Genomic DNA, 16,730 nt, shown 5'->3' with positions numbered 1-16,730 from the left:
CTCCTCGGGGGCCAGGCAGAACATTGTGGTGACAAGTGCTGGCTGTGCCCACTTCCCATGCTTTCTTTCTGGACATCAGCAACTTTCATTTGACCCTTGACCCCTCAAGTAAATAAACGTGGCATCCGGCCTGACTCATCTGGCCAGAACAACAAGTTTCCACACCAAAGCTGTGGAGGAGGGGTCGGGAGAAGCCCTGAAAAGTGTATCTCGATTTTCACAGACCAGTTGCGGGGGGAGGCGTGGACAGGCCCAGGTCTACGGGCTCAGAGTGGTGCACCTGCTCGTGGGTCATCGGCAGGAACCAGAGGGGTCGGGCTCCCAGCCCAAGGCCGTACCTGGCGGCTCCCCTCCATCCTCAGGCCGCACCCAGTGCAGGAGCAGGCTCGCCAGTTTCTGCCAGACAGGCACCCGCCGGGCTGCTCTGGAAGCTTCCCCGCCTCTGTCGGAGGGAGTTTCGTGGAGAACCTGGACCGGAAGCCGAGCAGGACACGTATTTTCTGTGGCAGGGGAAGAGGCCCAGCGGCGGTGGCTGCCTGGGTAAGGTGACCTGTGAGTGGGCAGACCTTCCGGCTTCGGGCTGGGCATCTTGCCTCCTCTGAGAAGAAGAGCAAGCCAGCTACCTTCTCAGAAGCTGTAGAACAGGGATGCTGACCCGACCCCACTGGCTGGTTGAAACCACACACGCACAGAGCAGACCCTCCGCAGATGTGCCAGGACACGTGGGCTGTGAGGCCCATGCTGCCATTATAGTCAGATCCAGGCGAGGGTTCAGTTTTCCTTCAGCAAAGCAGGATGCTGGAGGGGACAGTGTGATGCTGAAGAGGCCTCAGCTCCCACAGGAGGCTGCACGTTGCTCACTCGGTCACGGCCTGGGCTTTAGTGGGGAGAGGCCTTCCCCAGGGTCTGGTCATTCGGGGGCTCAGACAGAAGAAGCACTGGCTTTTGCTGACAGTCGGAGAGGGGCGAGCCGCGTGTCCGGGGCCAGAGGGCCCTGAGCTCTTGCTGTCACTGCTTCAGTGCACAGTTTGGTTGCGAGGCGCACTGCTGTGCGTGTGTGTGCACGCGCATTATGATTTGTACCATAAGCTTCTGTCACCAAGGGGCTCACAGTGTGAATTAAAACACACAGAGAAAAGACACGAACACAGACAACTCTAATACAAGGCGAGAGGTGAAAAGCATCCCCAGAAAGATCCAGCGGAAGTGCGAAGGAAACTCAGAAGAGGGGCTGATGTCACACTGGGGAAGGAGCAGAGGGGGGCAGGTCTGGGGAGGCTTGGAGTGCTCTCCTTAAATTCCAGTAGGACTGTGTACGGGACTTGGGGAATGACGTGCCTGGCAGCACGACGGGGAAAGAGCGCAAGCCTAGGGTCAGCGGGATTCGTGTTCAAATCCACGACTAACTGGTGACCCAGACGAGTCACTTAAACCTTTCTACGCTTTAGTTTACAGGGGTGAGCGTGTAATGCATGGAGCAGTGGGACCTTCTCGGTCTGCCTTTCAGGGCTGCCGGGAGGTGGAGATGAATATTTTTGTGAACATGCTGGGCAAACACTGGAATTGCTTTTATTATCAAAGCATTAACGGGGCACCTGGGTGGCTCAGTTGGTTGGGCATCTGACTCTTGGTTTTGGCTCGGTTGTGATCTCAGGGTCGTGAGGTCAAGCCCCATGTTGGGCACCGTGCTCAGTGAGGAGTCTGCTTGGGAATCTCTCCCTCTGCCCCTCCCTGTGTTTCCTCTCTCTTTCTCCCTGAAATAAATGAATAAATAAAAAAAGCATTAATTGATCTAGTGACAAAGCTCCTAGGTAAGAACATAGTAATGACTGAACTTGGATGGGCTAATGAGCTGTTCAGTCCAGAGCAGTCTCTGCCCCAACCTTCCAGGGTCTGAGGGAGGGCATGGTTGATTTTGATATTGTCTATCCCTGGAAGGTTAAGAATATCCCTTAAATACACAGGCTTTTCTAAAAACCCACTATTATCTATCACTATATTTAAATCTATCCATCTACCCATCCATCCATCCACCCACTCACCTATCCATCCATCCATCCATTATCCATCCACCATCCACTCTTCCACACAACCAGCCATCCAATAAACCTTTAATGAGTATATCCATGGCCAGGCACCTTGCTTAGTTCTGGAGATACAGAAAAAAATTAGACCCCTTCTCTGTGCTCGTTGAGTTCACAGTATACTGGGAAAGACAGCCATATAAACCACAAATCATCATTTTTCTTAAACTTATTTTCAGTCAGTTCTACCTTTTGGGAGTAACAATTTCCACAGATCACAGACTATGGGATTTTAAGGTTAATGATCTTAGGCGTTATCTCTTCTGTTTCATTCATTTTACTGATGGGGAAACTGTGGTCATTATTTGTTGTGGAAAATACTACAACTTCCTTTTATTTGCCTCCAAATGACCTCTTCTGGGTTTCAATCTCAGTTTAGTTCAATTAATCTTTATTAAGCATCTATTATGGGCAAGAGCTGCAGATACAGTGCTGGAGAAGACCTCATTCCTGTCCTCAAGAAGGTCACCGTCGAGGGGGGAAAAGGACACCCAAAGAGGTAACAGATATACCGCTTGATAAAGACAGGGACAGAGGTGAGCACAGGGTGTGAAAATATGTATGAAGGGCCCCTAATCTGGATTTGAGGAGCTCAGGAGAGGCTTCCTAGGAGGAGGACCTGTGAGTCATCTCTTTGAGGGCAAAGAAGATTGTGTTAGATGAAGATGCAGGGAAGGGTATGCCAGGCAGAAGGAAGCATAGCTTGCTGAAGGACCTAGATGAAGATGGTGTTGGGTGTAAGGAGGGAGGCGGTGAGGGCTGAGTGGGGAGGACAGTGGGGTAAGTGGCAGCAGGCTGATGTGCAGCTGGAGGCCAAAGGCCATCTCTTCCTCCCTGGGTTTGATGAGCATATCCTCGCTCACGTTCCCTGTGCTCCCTGAGCTTCGAAGCCCCACCACGCTCCCTTGCCTTCAGCTTCATACAGGCACACCTCCATTTATTACTCATTGCTTTATTGCGCTTTATAGATACTGCCTTTTTTTTTTTAATAAATGGAAGGTTTGTGGCAAGCCTGCATCGAGCAAGTCTATCAGTGCCATTTTTCCAACAGTATTTGCTCACTCTGTCTTTGTGTCATATTTTGGTAATTTTTGCAATATTTCAAACTTTTTCATTATCCTATTTGTTATGATCTGTGATCAGTGAATATGACTTGCTGAAAGCTCAGATGATGGTTAGCATTTTTTAGCAATAAAGTATTTTTTTTTTAAAGATTTTACATAATCTCTACCCCCAACGTGGGGCTTGAATTTACAACTCCAAGATCAAGAGTTGCATGCTCCTCTGACTGAGCCAGCCAGGTGCCCCGCAATAAGGTATGTTTTAATTAAGGTAAACATATTGGTTTTTTTAGACATCATGCAATTGCACACTTAATAGACTACACTATAGGGCAAACATAACTTTTATGCGCACTGGGAAACCAAAAAACTTATTTGACTTGCTTTATTCCGATACCGGCTTATTGCAGTGGTCTGGGACCGAGACCACGGCGTCTCTGAGGTGAGCCTGTAGACCAGGCCCAAGGTGTTTGAAGGAAGAGCCCATCCTTCAAGGTGTGGCTCAATACCCACCACTTCCATGAAACCTCTGTTGATTACCTTCTGCCTTCAATGAACTCTATTGCCTGGACCACACTTTGGGATCTCTGTTGTGGTTCTTTATCATCCCATGTGAGTGTAGCTTGCCTCTATGGTGAGACCATAAGCTCCTGACTATGTGAGTCATATGGTAAAGTTTAGTTTAATAAATATCAATAAGACTGAATCCTACTGATATGGATTTCAGGACAGATGGAAAGTACTGGGGGTTGGACAGACCTGGATTTGATTCCAGCTTTGCTGCTAGTTACCAGTTAGTAACTGTAGGTAAGTTTTCAAACTTGCCTAATGCCTCGGTTTGCTCATCTGTAAAATGGTTGATAGCTCCAACTCGAGGACTGTTCTGAAGACATGGTTATAGCTAGGGGCTAGGGGAGTTGCTGGGGCTTTCCAACAAGGAGGGTTTGGACATGCAGCGGTGGAGGGACGAGAAGAGCAGGCCAGGATGGAAGACCTGATGTGGTCAGGCCCTGGGGCTGAGCAGCTCCCAGTGTGGTCTGGTGGGCTGGCCCACTCATACTGACCTGCATCGAGTCCTCCTCCAAACCCCATGAGACAGGGACTCTCAGTTTATAGAGTGGGAAGCTGAAGATTAGAAGGGAGTCATCCTGCCTGTGGTCACGTGGCTGTGGCAGAGAGGGCCCCAGCCTGGGCAGAGGGCGCAGGCCCCACAGCGAGTGGCTCAGAGAGCAGGCTCAGGCTCTGCTCTCCCCACTCCAACAGGGCGGCCACGGGGAGGGCGCGAGATGCTTCGGTGTCCTAGCCGTCGAGCTCCAGCCCATTTCCAGATGAGTCTGCAGTCCAGCTTCGGCTCTGGCCCAGTTTGGCCCTCCCTCCCCATCCAGGCTGTTTCTCACCCCCACCTGTGACAGAGGGCACACTCAGTCCCTGCTTGGATCCAGGTGGCACAGCCCGGAGAGCCAGCGGCAGGAGGCTGGCCCAGAAAGGTCAGCTGAGGCAGGTCACAGCAGTGGGGTGGGCACAGAAATGCCCAGGCCTGGAGTCTGTCCCTGGAAATTGATTTTTTTCACAGCCCAGATGCTGTATCTGGCACTGAGAACCAATACCAACAGCACATTCTGTTACTAACAACATAGTAATGATAATTTATTAGGAAATCATTAAGCCTAAGTATGTGATTTGGAGCCTTGAACCAAACAGGTGCTCTGTTTGGGCATGGGGGAAGGGAAAGCAAGAAGACAGAGGGGAAGGGGAAGGAGGGCAGGGCATGCTGGAGAGTGGGTGGGCTCTGGAGGGCCTGCATGGCCACGGGACAACACGGGAGCCCGCAAGCTTGTGCCTTGTAGGGGCAGTGGGGTGCAGGGGATGACCACGTCGCTGGCAATAATAACAACAATCAGGATTACTGTGTGTAAGTGTAATTACTCAGGTTTCTGGGGTTGTGGCTTAGATTACAAGTAATATTTAGTTCTTAATCCTCAGGGCCAGTAGGGGATTGGAGAGGTGAGCCTGGCATGCATAGGGTCCTCTGGGCCCATTTGTGGGACCTCTGCCCACTTGCTGCTCACCATTCAACAGAGCTGCTTTAGAGACCCCCTGTGTGTGTGTGCCCACAGCTGCCTGTGGGCCGGTGCGTGACACCTAAGCACACGTGTGCCCCTGTGTGGTGTATCCCTGTGTGTGGAGGGCTCTCCTGTTCTGTCCCCTTCCTATTCAGGGAAGCAGCTGGACAGAGGAAATCATTCCTCCTCTTAAAACCCCAGGTGTGCCTGGCAAATCCCACAACGACCCCTTCCTCCCTGATCCCTAAGTCCGCTGCGGTTAGAAGTGGAAATGCATTCAGCTCAGGTCCTGCGTCTTTGGAACTCCCTCTGCACACAGTGGGAGCTTAATAAATACTTGATGATGGCCCTGAGCCCGGGAAGCCACCGCTGTTCCGAACCCTGACTCCCAGAGCGCCCCCGGGCGGAGCAGGTGGGGTGGGTGACCCCCAGCCAGACCCTCTGCTGACTCCATGTCCCGCAGGAGCCCTCCCGCTGGGAAGGCGGTTCTTCCTCACCATCTTTGGAGCAACCTTCCTGGAGCTGAGCGTCATGGCGGGAAGGCATCCTGGGAGAGGGTGTAGGGGCCGGGGCTCCCACCCCCCTGGGTTCAAACCCTAGCGCCCTCAATTACCAGCTGGGCACAGCTGCCAAGGGACTTATCTGGGCCTGTGGGATTTTTTTCCTGTGAAAGGAGAATGATGACATCACGGCTGGGAATGACAAAGGGGCGCCCTGCACACTTACTGCGGCGCTCATCAGTAGGTGAGCTCACGCACCTGGGGTCAGGACGGTGACCCTGAAGTAGCTGCTCGACGTCTCTGAGCATCAGTGCGTGCGCCGGGAACACGAGGCCCGCCTCCCCGGCGCGTGGAGGTCTACCTGAGGAAGACCCCGGCCATTAGTGACCCTGACTCTTGCCGCTGCCCGCCCCCGCGTCAGGGTGCGCGGCTCCCCTCCTCGGCAGGCCCCGCTCCGCCCCCCTCGGCGCCCCGCGTGCGCGCACGTCCCTGTCGCCGTGGCTCGCGGACGCCCGCTGCACCTGTCGCAGGAGGGAGGGCCGGCCCCGCGTGGGAAACTACAGCTCCCAGCGCTCGCTGCGGGGCCTGCGCCCTCTGCCCTCGCTGCGCGGCCCGGGGTGGGGGCCGCGGGCGGCTGGCCCCGCCTCCGGGGAGGGGCCTGCGCGGGGGCGGAGCCTGGAGGCGGTGGAGACCTGCGCCGAGCCAATGAGGGCCGCGGCCACTAAGTGGGCTTGGCTTGCCGTGTAGCGCCGGCCGCAGGAGGGGAGCAAAGCTGTTGAGCCCGCGAGGAGTGAGGCTGAGCCTGGCCGTGCGCGCTCCCAGAGGGCCGGCTCCTGAGACGGAGTTCCTTCTCCGCTGCTTCTGGCTCCGGGCCCCTCCTGCCCAGGGCAATGCATCCTTGAGTGGCGGCGTCTGGACCCCAGGCAGCCCCAGAGGACCGAAGCCAAGGAAAGAAGACTGGGGCCAAGACACCCGCTGGGGGCTTGGATGCCTGGCTTTCTCTGAGGACATCTTTGGAGCGAGGGTGGCTTTGGGGTGGGGGGTTGTGCTGCAGGGAATCCAGCCAGGCCCCAAGATGGACACTTCTGGGCACTTCCATGACTCGGGGGTGGGGGACCTGGATGAAGAGCCCAAGTGTCCCTGTCCATCCTCCGGGGACGAGCCCCAGCCGGCGGCGGCCCCCCAGCAGCCCCCAGGGCCCCTGGTGCCGCCTCAGCCCGCACAGCTCCAGCCGCCGCCGCCGCCGCCGCATCCCTTGTCTCTGCTCGCCCAACTCCAGAGCCAGCCTGTCCAGCCGGGCCTGCTGCACTCCTCTCCCACGACGCTCAGGGGCCTCCCTTCGGCCAACTCCACCGCCGTCCTCCACCCTTCCTCCAGGCAGGGCAGCCAGCTCAATCTCAATGACCACTTGCTTGGCCACTCTCCAAGCTCCACAGCCACAAGTGGGCCTGGTGGAGGCGGCCGGCACCGGCAGGCCAGCCCCCTGGTGCACCGGCGGGACAGCAACCCGTTCACGGAGATCGCCATGAGCTCCTGCAAGTACAGTGGTGGGGTCATGAAGCCCCTCAGCCGGCTCAGTGCCTCCCGGAGGAACCTCATCGAGGCCGAGCCCGAAGGCCAGCCCCTCCAGCTCTTCAGCCCCAGCAACCCCCCAGAGATCATCATCTCCTCCCGGGAGGACAGCCATGCCCACCAGACCCTGCTCCACCACCCCAACGCCACCCACAACCACCAGCATGCTGGCACCACTCCCGGCAGCACCACCTTCCCCAAAGCCAACAAGCGGAAAAACCAGAACATTGGCTATAAGCTGGGACACAGGAGGGCCCTGTTTGAAAAGAGGAAGCGGCTCAGTGACTATGCTCTGATTTTTGGGATGTTTGGAATTGTTGTTATGGTGATAGAGACCGAGCTCTCTTGGGGTTTGTACTCAAAGGTAGGGGCTGCGGTTTCTCTTTATACCTTGAACAAAAGGAATATGTAGGTAGCAACAGAGAGAGAGGAGAGAGAGAGAGAGAGAGATTGATGGAGGGGAGAGGCGGTGGTTGGAGAGGCGTTTGCTCAATTATATGGAGCACTCTAACTTCCCATGGTTTTCTTTCTGAATCCCGGGAGAATTCATTGCTCGCTTTCTTGGGGGGGGGGGCGTCCCCGTAACTGTGTGTTGCAATACTGTGTTTGGGAGGAGGAACGGTTCCCTTCCGAGACATCGTTTTCCTCCTGGTTCACTCGTACCAAAGCGGAGCCCAGCGGCTTAACGCACCAATTAATTACACTCTGCCTTGATGTGCCTGCCAGTTCCTGCGACTTCCCTCCTCTGCTCCCCGCCCTGCTCCACTCCATTTTCCCGAGGATGGAAGAGAAATAAATGTCTGGGTGGGGGGTGGGGATGCCATCCTATCCCTTCTCCCTCTGGCTTCTCCCTCTCTTCCCAAGTTTCTGTTTTCCTCCTCGTCCCTGACAGACTTCGGTGACAAGGCACCGGTGACCCGAGTCCCTTGGGGGCACGGGTGAAAACGGGCGGAGGGACCCCGCGGTCCTTTCCCTCAGGAAGGAGCGCTCAGCATAAAGCTGCCGTCTGTAAACAGCCGCTGACAAAACCGGCTACAGGTGTCCCCAGCAGAGCAGGTGGGCGCCGCCTTGGCCTTAGCCCCCGGGAGCGGGGAGCGAGCGCCTCTCCTTCAGATGGGATGATAGGGCTTCCCCGCGGGCCGAGAGCCCGCACCCCGGGCCCGCCTCTCGGGATCAGTGAGGTGCAGTGTGTGCACACCCGGCCGGGGCTGGCGGCTTGGCTTCAGCCTCGGCTTGGAAATCGCGGCCTCCAGGGGCGTGGGGATGGAGGCAGGTGGGTTTCCGCCAGTGCTCTGCCTGCTGGGGGCCCTCGCGCTGCGGGCCGGAGGGCTGCAGGCCCCGGGCACTCAGTGTCCAAGTGGATTTTTTCCCCCTATCCCCCTCGCCCCCAATTTGTTGTGGGGGGAGAGTGTGTGTGAGTGCGTGTGTGCGTGCTTGCTTGTCCCTTGGATTTCTCTTATTTGTCATTTTGGGCAGGGGGTGGCTGGGAGGGGTTCAGCTGTTGCAGGTTTCAAATGGAGCTTGTTTCAGGCTAGGCACAGCTGCTGTGGGACTGCCACATTCCTTGTTGAAATGCAGCCGCAAAAACCTAGGAGGTGCTGATCGGATTTCCCTCATTCCCAGCCTCCCTCTCCCGCAGGCACAGGCAGACCTGTCAGCCACCTGAGCAGCCAGCCCCAAGACTTCCTTGCACGCGGAGGGCCCCCCAGGGACCTGCTGCTCAGAGGGGGCTGCCCCAGCAGAGGGCAGCCCCTGGAAGCTGCCTGCATCAGAATAGTGCCAGGATTTGAGCCCCTCAGAGGGCAGAAGTGAGCGGGGTTTCCCCGGGAATAGCAGCTCACTTAGTCATCCCTGGAGCGAGCCTCTGAGCCTGCTGCGGCTCTCTCGGGGCCGCCACCCTCGGCACAGCCCTGGCTCCCCCCAGCCCCCCATGGGGACCAGGAGCCCTTGCCGGGGGAGACTGATGAAGGCCCAGGTGCTCAGGGGTGAGGGCAAGGGGCAAGACCAGCACCCCAGCGACCCCCGTGGTCAGAGCTCTTAAGGGAATGGCTCCTTCTGGGGATGCTCCCGGCATGGGGCACCTTGGTCTTAGTGCCATGGGAGCGTTGCTGCTGGCAGGAAAGGGTCTGGGGCAGGTGCCACCCTGAAGGAGTATTCAGGGAAAGGGCCTTACCCGGAGCCAGGGAAAACAGACTCTGGTGTGAAGGAAGGGGAGGCAGGTCCACTGCGCTGGGCCTCAGCCGGTTCTAAGCTGCTGACCCTCATGGCAGTGTGAGGGGCCCTGAGCAGCAAGGTCCTGCTTGCCCCAGCTGGTGAGGTGGCCACCTGTGTGCCCCTGGGACAGTGTGGGTGGTGATCAGCAGGGCTCATGGTAACCTGCTCCCCAGCCTCTCCATCTGCCCCTCTGTGCATTGAGTCATTCTGGGACAAGCATTTTTGGGGTGTCTCCTGGGTCAGGCCCTGTGGACCCAGGATGGGTAAGGCAGCTATCCCTCGCCGGCCCCGGTCACAAACAGGATCATTGTAAAGAATCAGAGTGAAGTTTGAATCCCAGCCCTGCCGCTTCCAGAGCTGTGATCTTGGACCAGCTGTGTATCTTCTGCGAGCCCATCTCCCCAGCTGTCAACGGGGAGAGCGAATCTGATAAGTGTGAGGCTCCAACACGGGGCCTACTATCATTGTTATTAATAGTGGTGATGAGAGCAGAGATGTCTTTTCCCCCCAACTCTGGCTCCAGAATCAGCTGGGCCCTCGACAGGTCGGAGCTAACACTTGTCAATGGCGTGAGAAGTTGCGTCCTGTCGGGGAGAAGTTCTGAGAAGGGGCTGGGTCTTCTGCCTGGAAACGGCCTCTACTCATGGCTCTGTTTCCCCAGCCTGTCTGTCACGGGCTCTACCGTGGCGAGAGGGTTTGGGCTAGGACCGAGGGCAGCGTGGCCGTCCGGCAGGCCCTGGGCTGGGCTGGGCCGGGCAGCAGTGTCTTTAGCTGGAGAACTCTGTGTGTCTGGTTGGCTTTGCTGACCAGTGTGGAGGTCGCCCGGGCCGACTGGGGACCTCTGCACTGAGGGTGGCCCTTCCCACTCAGAGGCCCTTGGGAGGGGGCCACGCGTCCTCCCCAAGCGATGGAAGGCCGTGAGCCTGTGCCGGAGCTGCCGCTTTCCGGGAGCTGTTTCCTTCCTCGGGGCTGCGGACTTCCATCTGTGTCTCTGGCTGATGTCTGTTGCTGGGGAGGAATTTGCCACGTGGGCCTGGCTCCCTTGAGAAGGAACGTGGCCTGCCCTGAGCCTATTCAGAGTTAATGCAGAAGGGGGCCCGGGAGAGGAGATAAGCGGTCCTCGGTCCCCTCCTCATGAGCCACAGGTGACAGCGGGGGAGGGAGATGGGCCGACGCCGGGCCCAGGAACAGGAGGGCCCGGGCCGGGAGGCCGACTGGCAGCGAGGGGCCGGAGATGGCCCTCGTGGACGCCGACGGGTGCAGGGCTGCCCCCCGAACTGGGCAGGGAGTCCAGGTTTAAGAAAAACAGGTGGATTTACCCCAAGGGCTTAGACACCGCGACAGGGCCAGGCCCAGGGATCCTGCTGGGAACTCTGAGGGACTTAGTCTCTGCCGCGTCCGCGCCAGTCAGGATTCAGGCGGCGTGTCTGCGGGGAGTCCTTCTGGGCGTTCGTGCTGTGGTCTTCCTGAGCTGGCTGGAGGCCTTGGACCGCCTGCTGGGCTCTGTCCACTGGGTGGAGGGAGAACCGGGGCCCGCCCCTCTCCTCCCCGAGCTGCGGACTCCCCAGCCCCAGCCTGCCACCTCGCTGTGGCTCGGCCGGCACCTCTGTCCAGCTGACAAGTCCTCGTGGGCCTGTTTCCCAGGGACCTGTGGGGTCAGGCTGTGGGGCCGCCGCAGTGTCCAGTGTCCATTTCCCGGCCTCCCACAGGGGAGGCCGGGAAATGCTGGTACGGCGAGGCAGCTCTCCGTGTCCCCTGTTTGTGCCCAACCTCCAGCTACCCCCGGGCTCACCATCCAGCTGGGTCTCACCTCCTGAGCAGTGCGGACCCCTGCCGTCCCGCAGCTTCCCCTGCAGTGGGGTGCTTCCCACCACCCCCCTGCCTGGCCCTGCTGCCAGGCTCACCCAGGCCGTGGGCGGGGGTCAGGGGGATGGTGCTCCCCTGGCTGCCCTGCCTGACCCCCATGCCTGGCTCCCTCTGTTCCTTCACAACACCTTGAGGGAGGACCCCTGGAAAGGGCAGGCCCCTCTGCATGCCCAGGGCAGCTTGGTCTCCTGGCCATTTAACCCTTCAAAGAAAATGGGGTCCCTTAGGGCCGACGTGTTGTGTGTCTTTGCTGACCTCACAGAGGTCCAGGAGTCCACTCTCAGCCTCCAGCCTGAACGACTGAGTAGGTTAGCGGGTCCCAGGTCTCTGAGCCCCTGCCTTCCCTGGCCACGGAGGGCTTGTGTGCAGAAGGGCAGGGCAGCGGGCGGGCTTGGCTGGGAGAACGGCCCGCACCTCCTGCCAGACCCAGGAGCCCCTCTGGGGTAGGTGGGCGGCTGTCAGGGACATCCTGACCTTTGGGAGGAGATGCCTCTGTGGTCTCAGGAGTGTTGGCATCGCTGAATGGGACAGACCCCTCCAAGGACCCTCCCTGTGTGGCGGCCTGCAGGACAGGGTTGCAGGAGGTGGGAGGGTCTGAGCCCAGGCGTAGGTTTTACTTTGGGGTCATGCTGAGCGTCTTGGCCCAGGGAGGGCAAGAGCAGCTCTGTGGACATGCTCCCACCCAGGGTGGTGGCGACCCTATTTACAACGCTTGTGGCCAGCCCACAAATGAGTCAAACGTTTGTAACCGCAGCAGGGACGACTCAGCAGTGCATGCCTGTCCTTGGCGCATCATCACGCTGTTTATAGCTGTCCGGGCAGAATTCGGGGTGCTTGTGACACCCCTTCCTCCCGGCAGCGTCCCCTGCGGCGGGCACGGTGCTGTTGCTGGGCTTGCATCCGCTGCATGGGCTAACTGGGAAGCTGGGGGCCGCCTCGCACGGCCCTTCCCCAGCTTTCAGGGAGGGACACCGGCCAGTCCAGGGTCCAAAGATCTGCTCTGAAAAACAGAAGGTAAAGAAACATAAAATGAAAAGAAACTGGAGTCACCTCCGTGGAGGGGCGGCGGCCTGGCTGGAGGGGCAGAATCCACACAGAGCGCGGGTTTGTGGGGGCTATTTGTCCAGCACATTTTGGGGGGAGAATGTGTGTGACAGAGCGCGGCTGTGAGGGGCGACTCAATGCAACACCACCTTACTCAGCTCAGTGGCTGCAGACCCGGTTTTCTTTTCTTTCAAAACCCAGAGGGAGAGAGAGAGAAACCAGAAAAGCAGCTATTCCTCTTTAAATAATGAGGGTGGGGGATTCTGAGACCACACTGTTCTCAGGAGCCGTGGGGAGGAAGTTCTGTGCCTTTTCTTCTGCTGAGCAAAGTCCGGAGGAGGCTGATGCGTTCTGAGGTGCCCCAGGCCCACCTCCCCTGCCCCCCAGGAGCTCTGCTGGGGCGGCGAGGCCGTGGGGCGAGGGCTGGTGGGGGCACTGCCTGTGAGCACCCAGGCGGCGTCGGGGGGCCCTCGGGCTCCCGAGAGTCCTGGCCGTGGGTGCGGTCACGGCCCCCTGTCCCCTTGCCGAGCGGACCCCAGCCAGGCTGCAGTGTGAGCTGGAGGGGGCCGTGCTGGGATGAGAACCTGGGCCTTTTCCCTTTTTCCCTCGTCTGCTGCTGGAGAAGCTGCTTGTCATTCGTGGAAGAGGCAGACCAGGGTTGATGGGCTGGAGCCCTGTGACGCCTCCGGATACTGGACTGGGAGGAACTTTACCAGGGGAGGCAGGAAGGTGGGAGACCTGTGTCCTGGGGGCGCCAGCGCGGGGCCCCAGGGTGGCCTGGGTCCAGGGTGAGATTGTGCACAGGCCCAGGGTCTGTGTGGAAGCCCAGGACTGCTCCGGGGCGATGCTGGCCAGGCTGGGATGGGGAAGGTGTGGGGCTTACGGACGAACAGGGGCCCACCCCACCAAGGCCCCCGCACATGGCGGAACTCCCGCCGTCCCTTGGGTGCCTGTCCCTCCCCAGCCCTGGCCGCCAGGCTCAGCACATACAGCACACGCAGTGTTGCCACGCTTGCGTCCTCATGACCCACCGCGGCCCCGGGGTCACTACAACCAGCCACAGGTAGAAACCTGGGCTGCAGAGGGGTGTGTGGTCCGTGTCCAGGGCCCCTCAGGAGAGATGGTTCTAGAGCTGGAGTCCAGGTCTCCAGCGCCTGCTTGTCTCCCTATCCCCAACCCTGCCGTAGACCTCTGCGGGGGATTTGAGTGAGGGAACCTCTACAGGCTTCTTCATCCCTGCTTCTAGAATTTTCTTCTTCATCCCCAGTCCCAGTTTCCTCCTTCCCTGGCATGAGGCTGTGTTTGGCTCTGTTAGCGGCAGTAAGTGTTAAAGAAAGGCCCATCTGCTTCCCCTCTTGCTTCTAACTCACTGTGTGGCCATTGTCAGGGCCCTCGGCCTCTCTGGGCCTCTGTTTCTTTGACTCAAAAATGAGGGCAGGGTTCTCATGCCAACCCCACCCCAACCCCGTTCCAGCGCTTTCTGGTCTGCTGCAAAGACCACAGGCCACAGTCCTCAAGCTCTGTCGTCGGGGGCCAGCGCTGCACCCAGGTGCACGCATCCAGGCCGGCCTCAGCGTCCACTGGTGGCGTTGGGGGCACTGAGGAAGGAGGCAGGCCTTCAGGGTACTGGGGAGGCTCCTTGTGGGCCGTGGCTGGTCCCCCAGGATTAACCAGGCAGAGCGGTGGGGAGGGGGCTGGAGCAGGTCCTGTTGTGAGGCACAGGGTGGGGAGGGAGGACAGGGACGCGCGGGGACGTTCCTGGGGCCAGGTCTCATCCTGGAGTTTCTCTGCAGGGAGCAGGATGCCTGTGCCAAGGACAAGGGCACGGGGGCGACTTAATATTTCGTTGGTATCTACAGTCTTCAGGAGCTCGGCGTCCACACTGAAGACCTGATGCTCTTGTTTCCTAAGACTTGGTAGGATTGGTAGAGCCAAGCTAGCATGGTGGTCAAGGGCTTGGCTCTGGGTTTGAATTCAGACCCCGGTGGCCTATGCTGGTGGGTCTCCAGGGAGTTTCCTGAATTTGGAGCCCGTTTCTCAGACGTCCATAGGGACTTCCAGCCTCCGCCCGTACATGGCGCCTGGCACAGAGTGAGGCACCCGCTGAGCCCTGAAACCTGCCAGCCGTGTTTGATGAGCCCAGTGCTCCGAAGATGCTCCTGCTAACCCACAGCCACCCGGGGGGCGTGGCGGGCGTGGGGGGCGTGGGGGGCGTGGGGGCGTGGCGGGCGTGAGTGAGCACGTCACCCTCCGCTCTACTGGCTGTAGAAAGGGCTCTGGAAGAGGTGAGCGCATGCGGCCTGTGCCCCCCTCTCATCCTTGGGTGACAAGTCACCCGTGTGGTCGTGTTTCTGGATGGGCTGCCCTGGGGGCGTCTGCACAAGCGAGGGGAAGCGGGATGTTCCCTGGAAGGTGGGGCTGTCGCGGTGGCCTGGCCTGGGCTTCTGGAGCCTTCCTGCCTCAGGGGACCCAGTTGTCCTAACCCACAGTCAGCAATCTGTGGCCTGGGCACAGCTAACTGGGTGTGTCCATGCAAACGGGACAGGTGGAGGGAACAAAAATAAGGCCATGGAGTCAGGCCAGAGCCTGAGAGTCCAGGAGGAAGGTCAGGGGGACGCGCGATGACCGTGCAGAACGAGGCGGAGCGCGTGGGACGGCGGGGGGAGGGCCGGCCGGGAAGGCGTCCTGGGATAGAAGCGGGGGACCAAGGATACTGGGGACTTTCTTGAGTGGCTTCAAAGACGACAGGCTTTCGGGAGACTTGGGATAGGGAATGCAGGGCTGTGGGGCTTGTGGACGAGCTTCTTTCTCAGCTCCCGGCTGTGGGCAGCTACCTGTTCCTCCAGGGACGCGCAGAGCCGCCGCCTGGGGGGCATGTGCCAGGGGTCGGGGCCTGCCCTGTGTAGGGGACTTTTTCCCCCCCACGACGGCTGCTTGGCCACAAGGTAACAAGAGTTGTATTCCGAGCAGAACTGTGGCAGCACTAAATGAACAACATGCAAATGATGTGTGAAATAATATGCAAATGGGCATCTGTTAAGTTTGAGTCAGCTCGTTGGGCATTTTTCCTGAGGGACAGGCGTGATGTCAGTGTCAGATGAGCAGGAAAGCTGTGTTAAAGGCCGCTCCTGCAGGGGCTGAGCCCCCTGGGGTCTACCCAAGAGCTCTCAGGCCGCGGGGCCTGCCAGCCGCATCTCTAGGAACTGGGGTTTGCGGTTTAGCTTGAACTTACCGATGGGGAAACCCACAAAGGTGGGTGCCTGCCAGGGGCAGAAGGGAAGGAGCCCCTGGGGAGCGGGGCCGGTCTGGCCCAGCCCCTTCCACTGGGGGGGCCATAAGGCCAGTGACACCAGCTCCCCAAGCCTCACTCTCCCGTTTGTGCGTGGAGGGAGTGGGGTTCAGCAGCCTGGCGAGAACTAAGTGTGCTCGTGGCTCCTGGTGGCTGGGGGACCCCGGGCTGTCAACAAGGGGAGGCCTTCCTAGCGCCTTTGCCTGACTTGGCACCTGCCGGCGTCCGCACGGGGATTTTGCCTAGCTTTTCTCCTTTTTAAGAAGATTCCTGATTTTAACAAATTGGGGCTTAGCCATTTCCTCTCTTTTCTGGCTTCCGCTGGGTCGGATGCTGGCTTGCTCAGCCGGGGCCCGAATGGCTCCCACATGTGGGAGCGTCGGGAGCCACTGACTAGGTCATGTCGCCTTCCTCCAGGATGAGGGCTGGGGCTGAGTGCGTCCCTCTGGGTCGGGCTCAGAGCTGGATAGGGTTGGTGGCCTGAAGGGAGGCCTTCTCTGGGGGAGCTGGGGGCATAGCTGGCCAGGTGTGGAATCATACCTCTAAGCTGGATGCCAAGTTCCGTGGGCCCACCAGGAGTGAGGAAGGCAGGGCGGGGCCATCCTCCTCTTTACAGGACCTCAAGGCCCAGAGAAGTTCTGTGACTTGTTGAAGGCCCTCAGCACTGCAAGTGGTAAGAGTGCAGCCGGAATCCAGGGAGTCAAGGTTTTAGTCCCGCTGAACACCTGCTAGGTGGCCGGCCCTGTTCTGGGTCCAGGACTGCAAAGGTCTGTGCCCTTAAGAACTTGAGTCAGCTACAGGGGTCTCCTCAATGAAATGGGTGGCTCTCTGCTGACTCTCCCTAAAACAGCTCAGGCTTTCAACACAGCCTGGGGTCCAATCCTGACTGTGTATGATTTAGCTGTATGGCCTTGAGCAGTGGCCTCTGTCTGGGAAGTGGGCCCATCATTACTTTTGCCGAGGGTGGAGATGGGGGCTTCAGTGTGGCGTGGGAGGGCATTTGGCACAAGATGCTGGACTGCTGTCCGCCAGCGAGG

The 16,730-nt window shown here is 59.0% G+C and overlaps 1 protein-coding gene across 1 annotated transcript in view; it reads left to right on the top strand.

The window, feature by feature from the left end:
- Positions 1-6,783: 6,783 nt before the first annotated feature.
- KCNN3 (potassium calcium-activated channel subfamily N member 3) overlaps positions 6,784-16,730 on the top strand; it is a 132,704-nt gene continuing 122,757 nt past the window's right edge. The window contains exon 1 of the mRNA XM_021682010.1: positions 6,784-7,644. Within this exon, the coding sequence (XP_021537685.1) occupies positions 6,784-7,644 (861 nt within the window). The remainder of the gene's footprint in view (positions 7,645-16,730) is intronic.

The sequence above is a fragment of the Neomonachus schauinslandi genome, chromosome 6, assembly GCF_002201575.2.
Source record: "Neomonachus schauinslandi chromosome 6, ASM220157v2, whole genome shotgun sequence".
Classification (NCBI taxonomy): Eukaryota; Metazoa; Chordata; class Mammalia; order Carnivora; family Phocidae; genus Neomonachus; species Neomonachus schauinslandi.
This window is presented reverse-complemented; position numbering and strand designations above follow the sequence as displayed.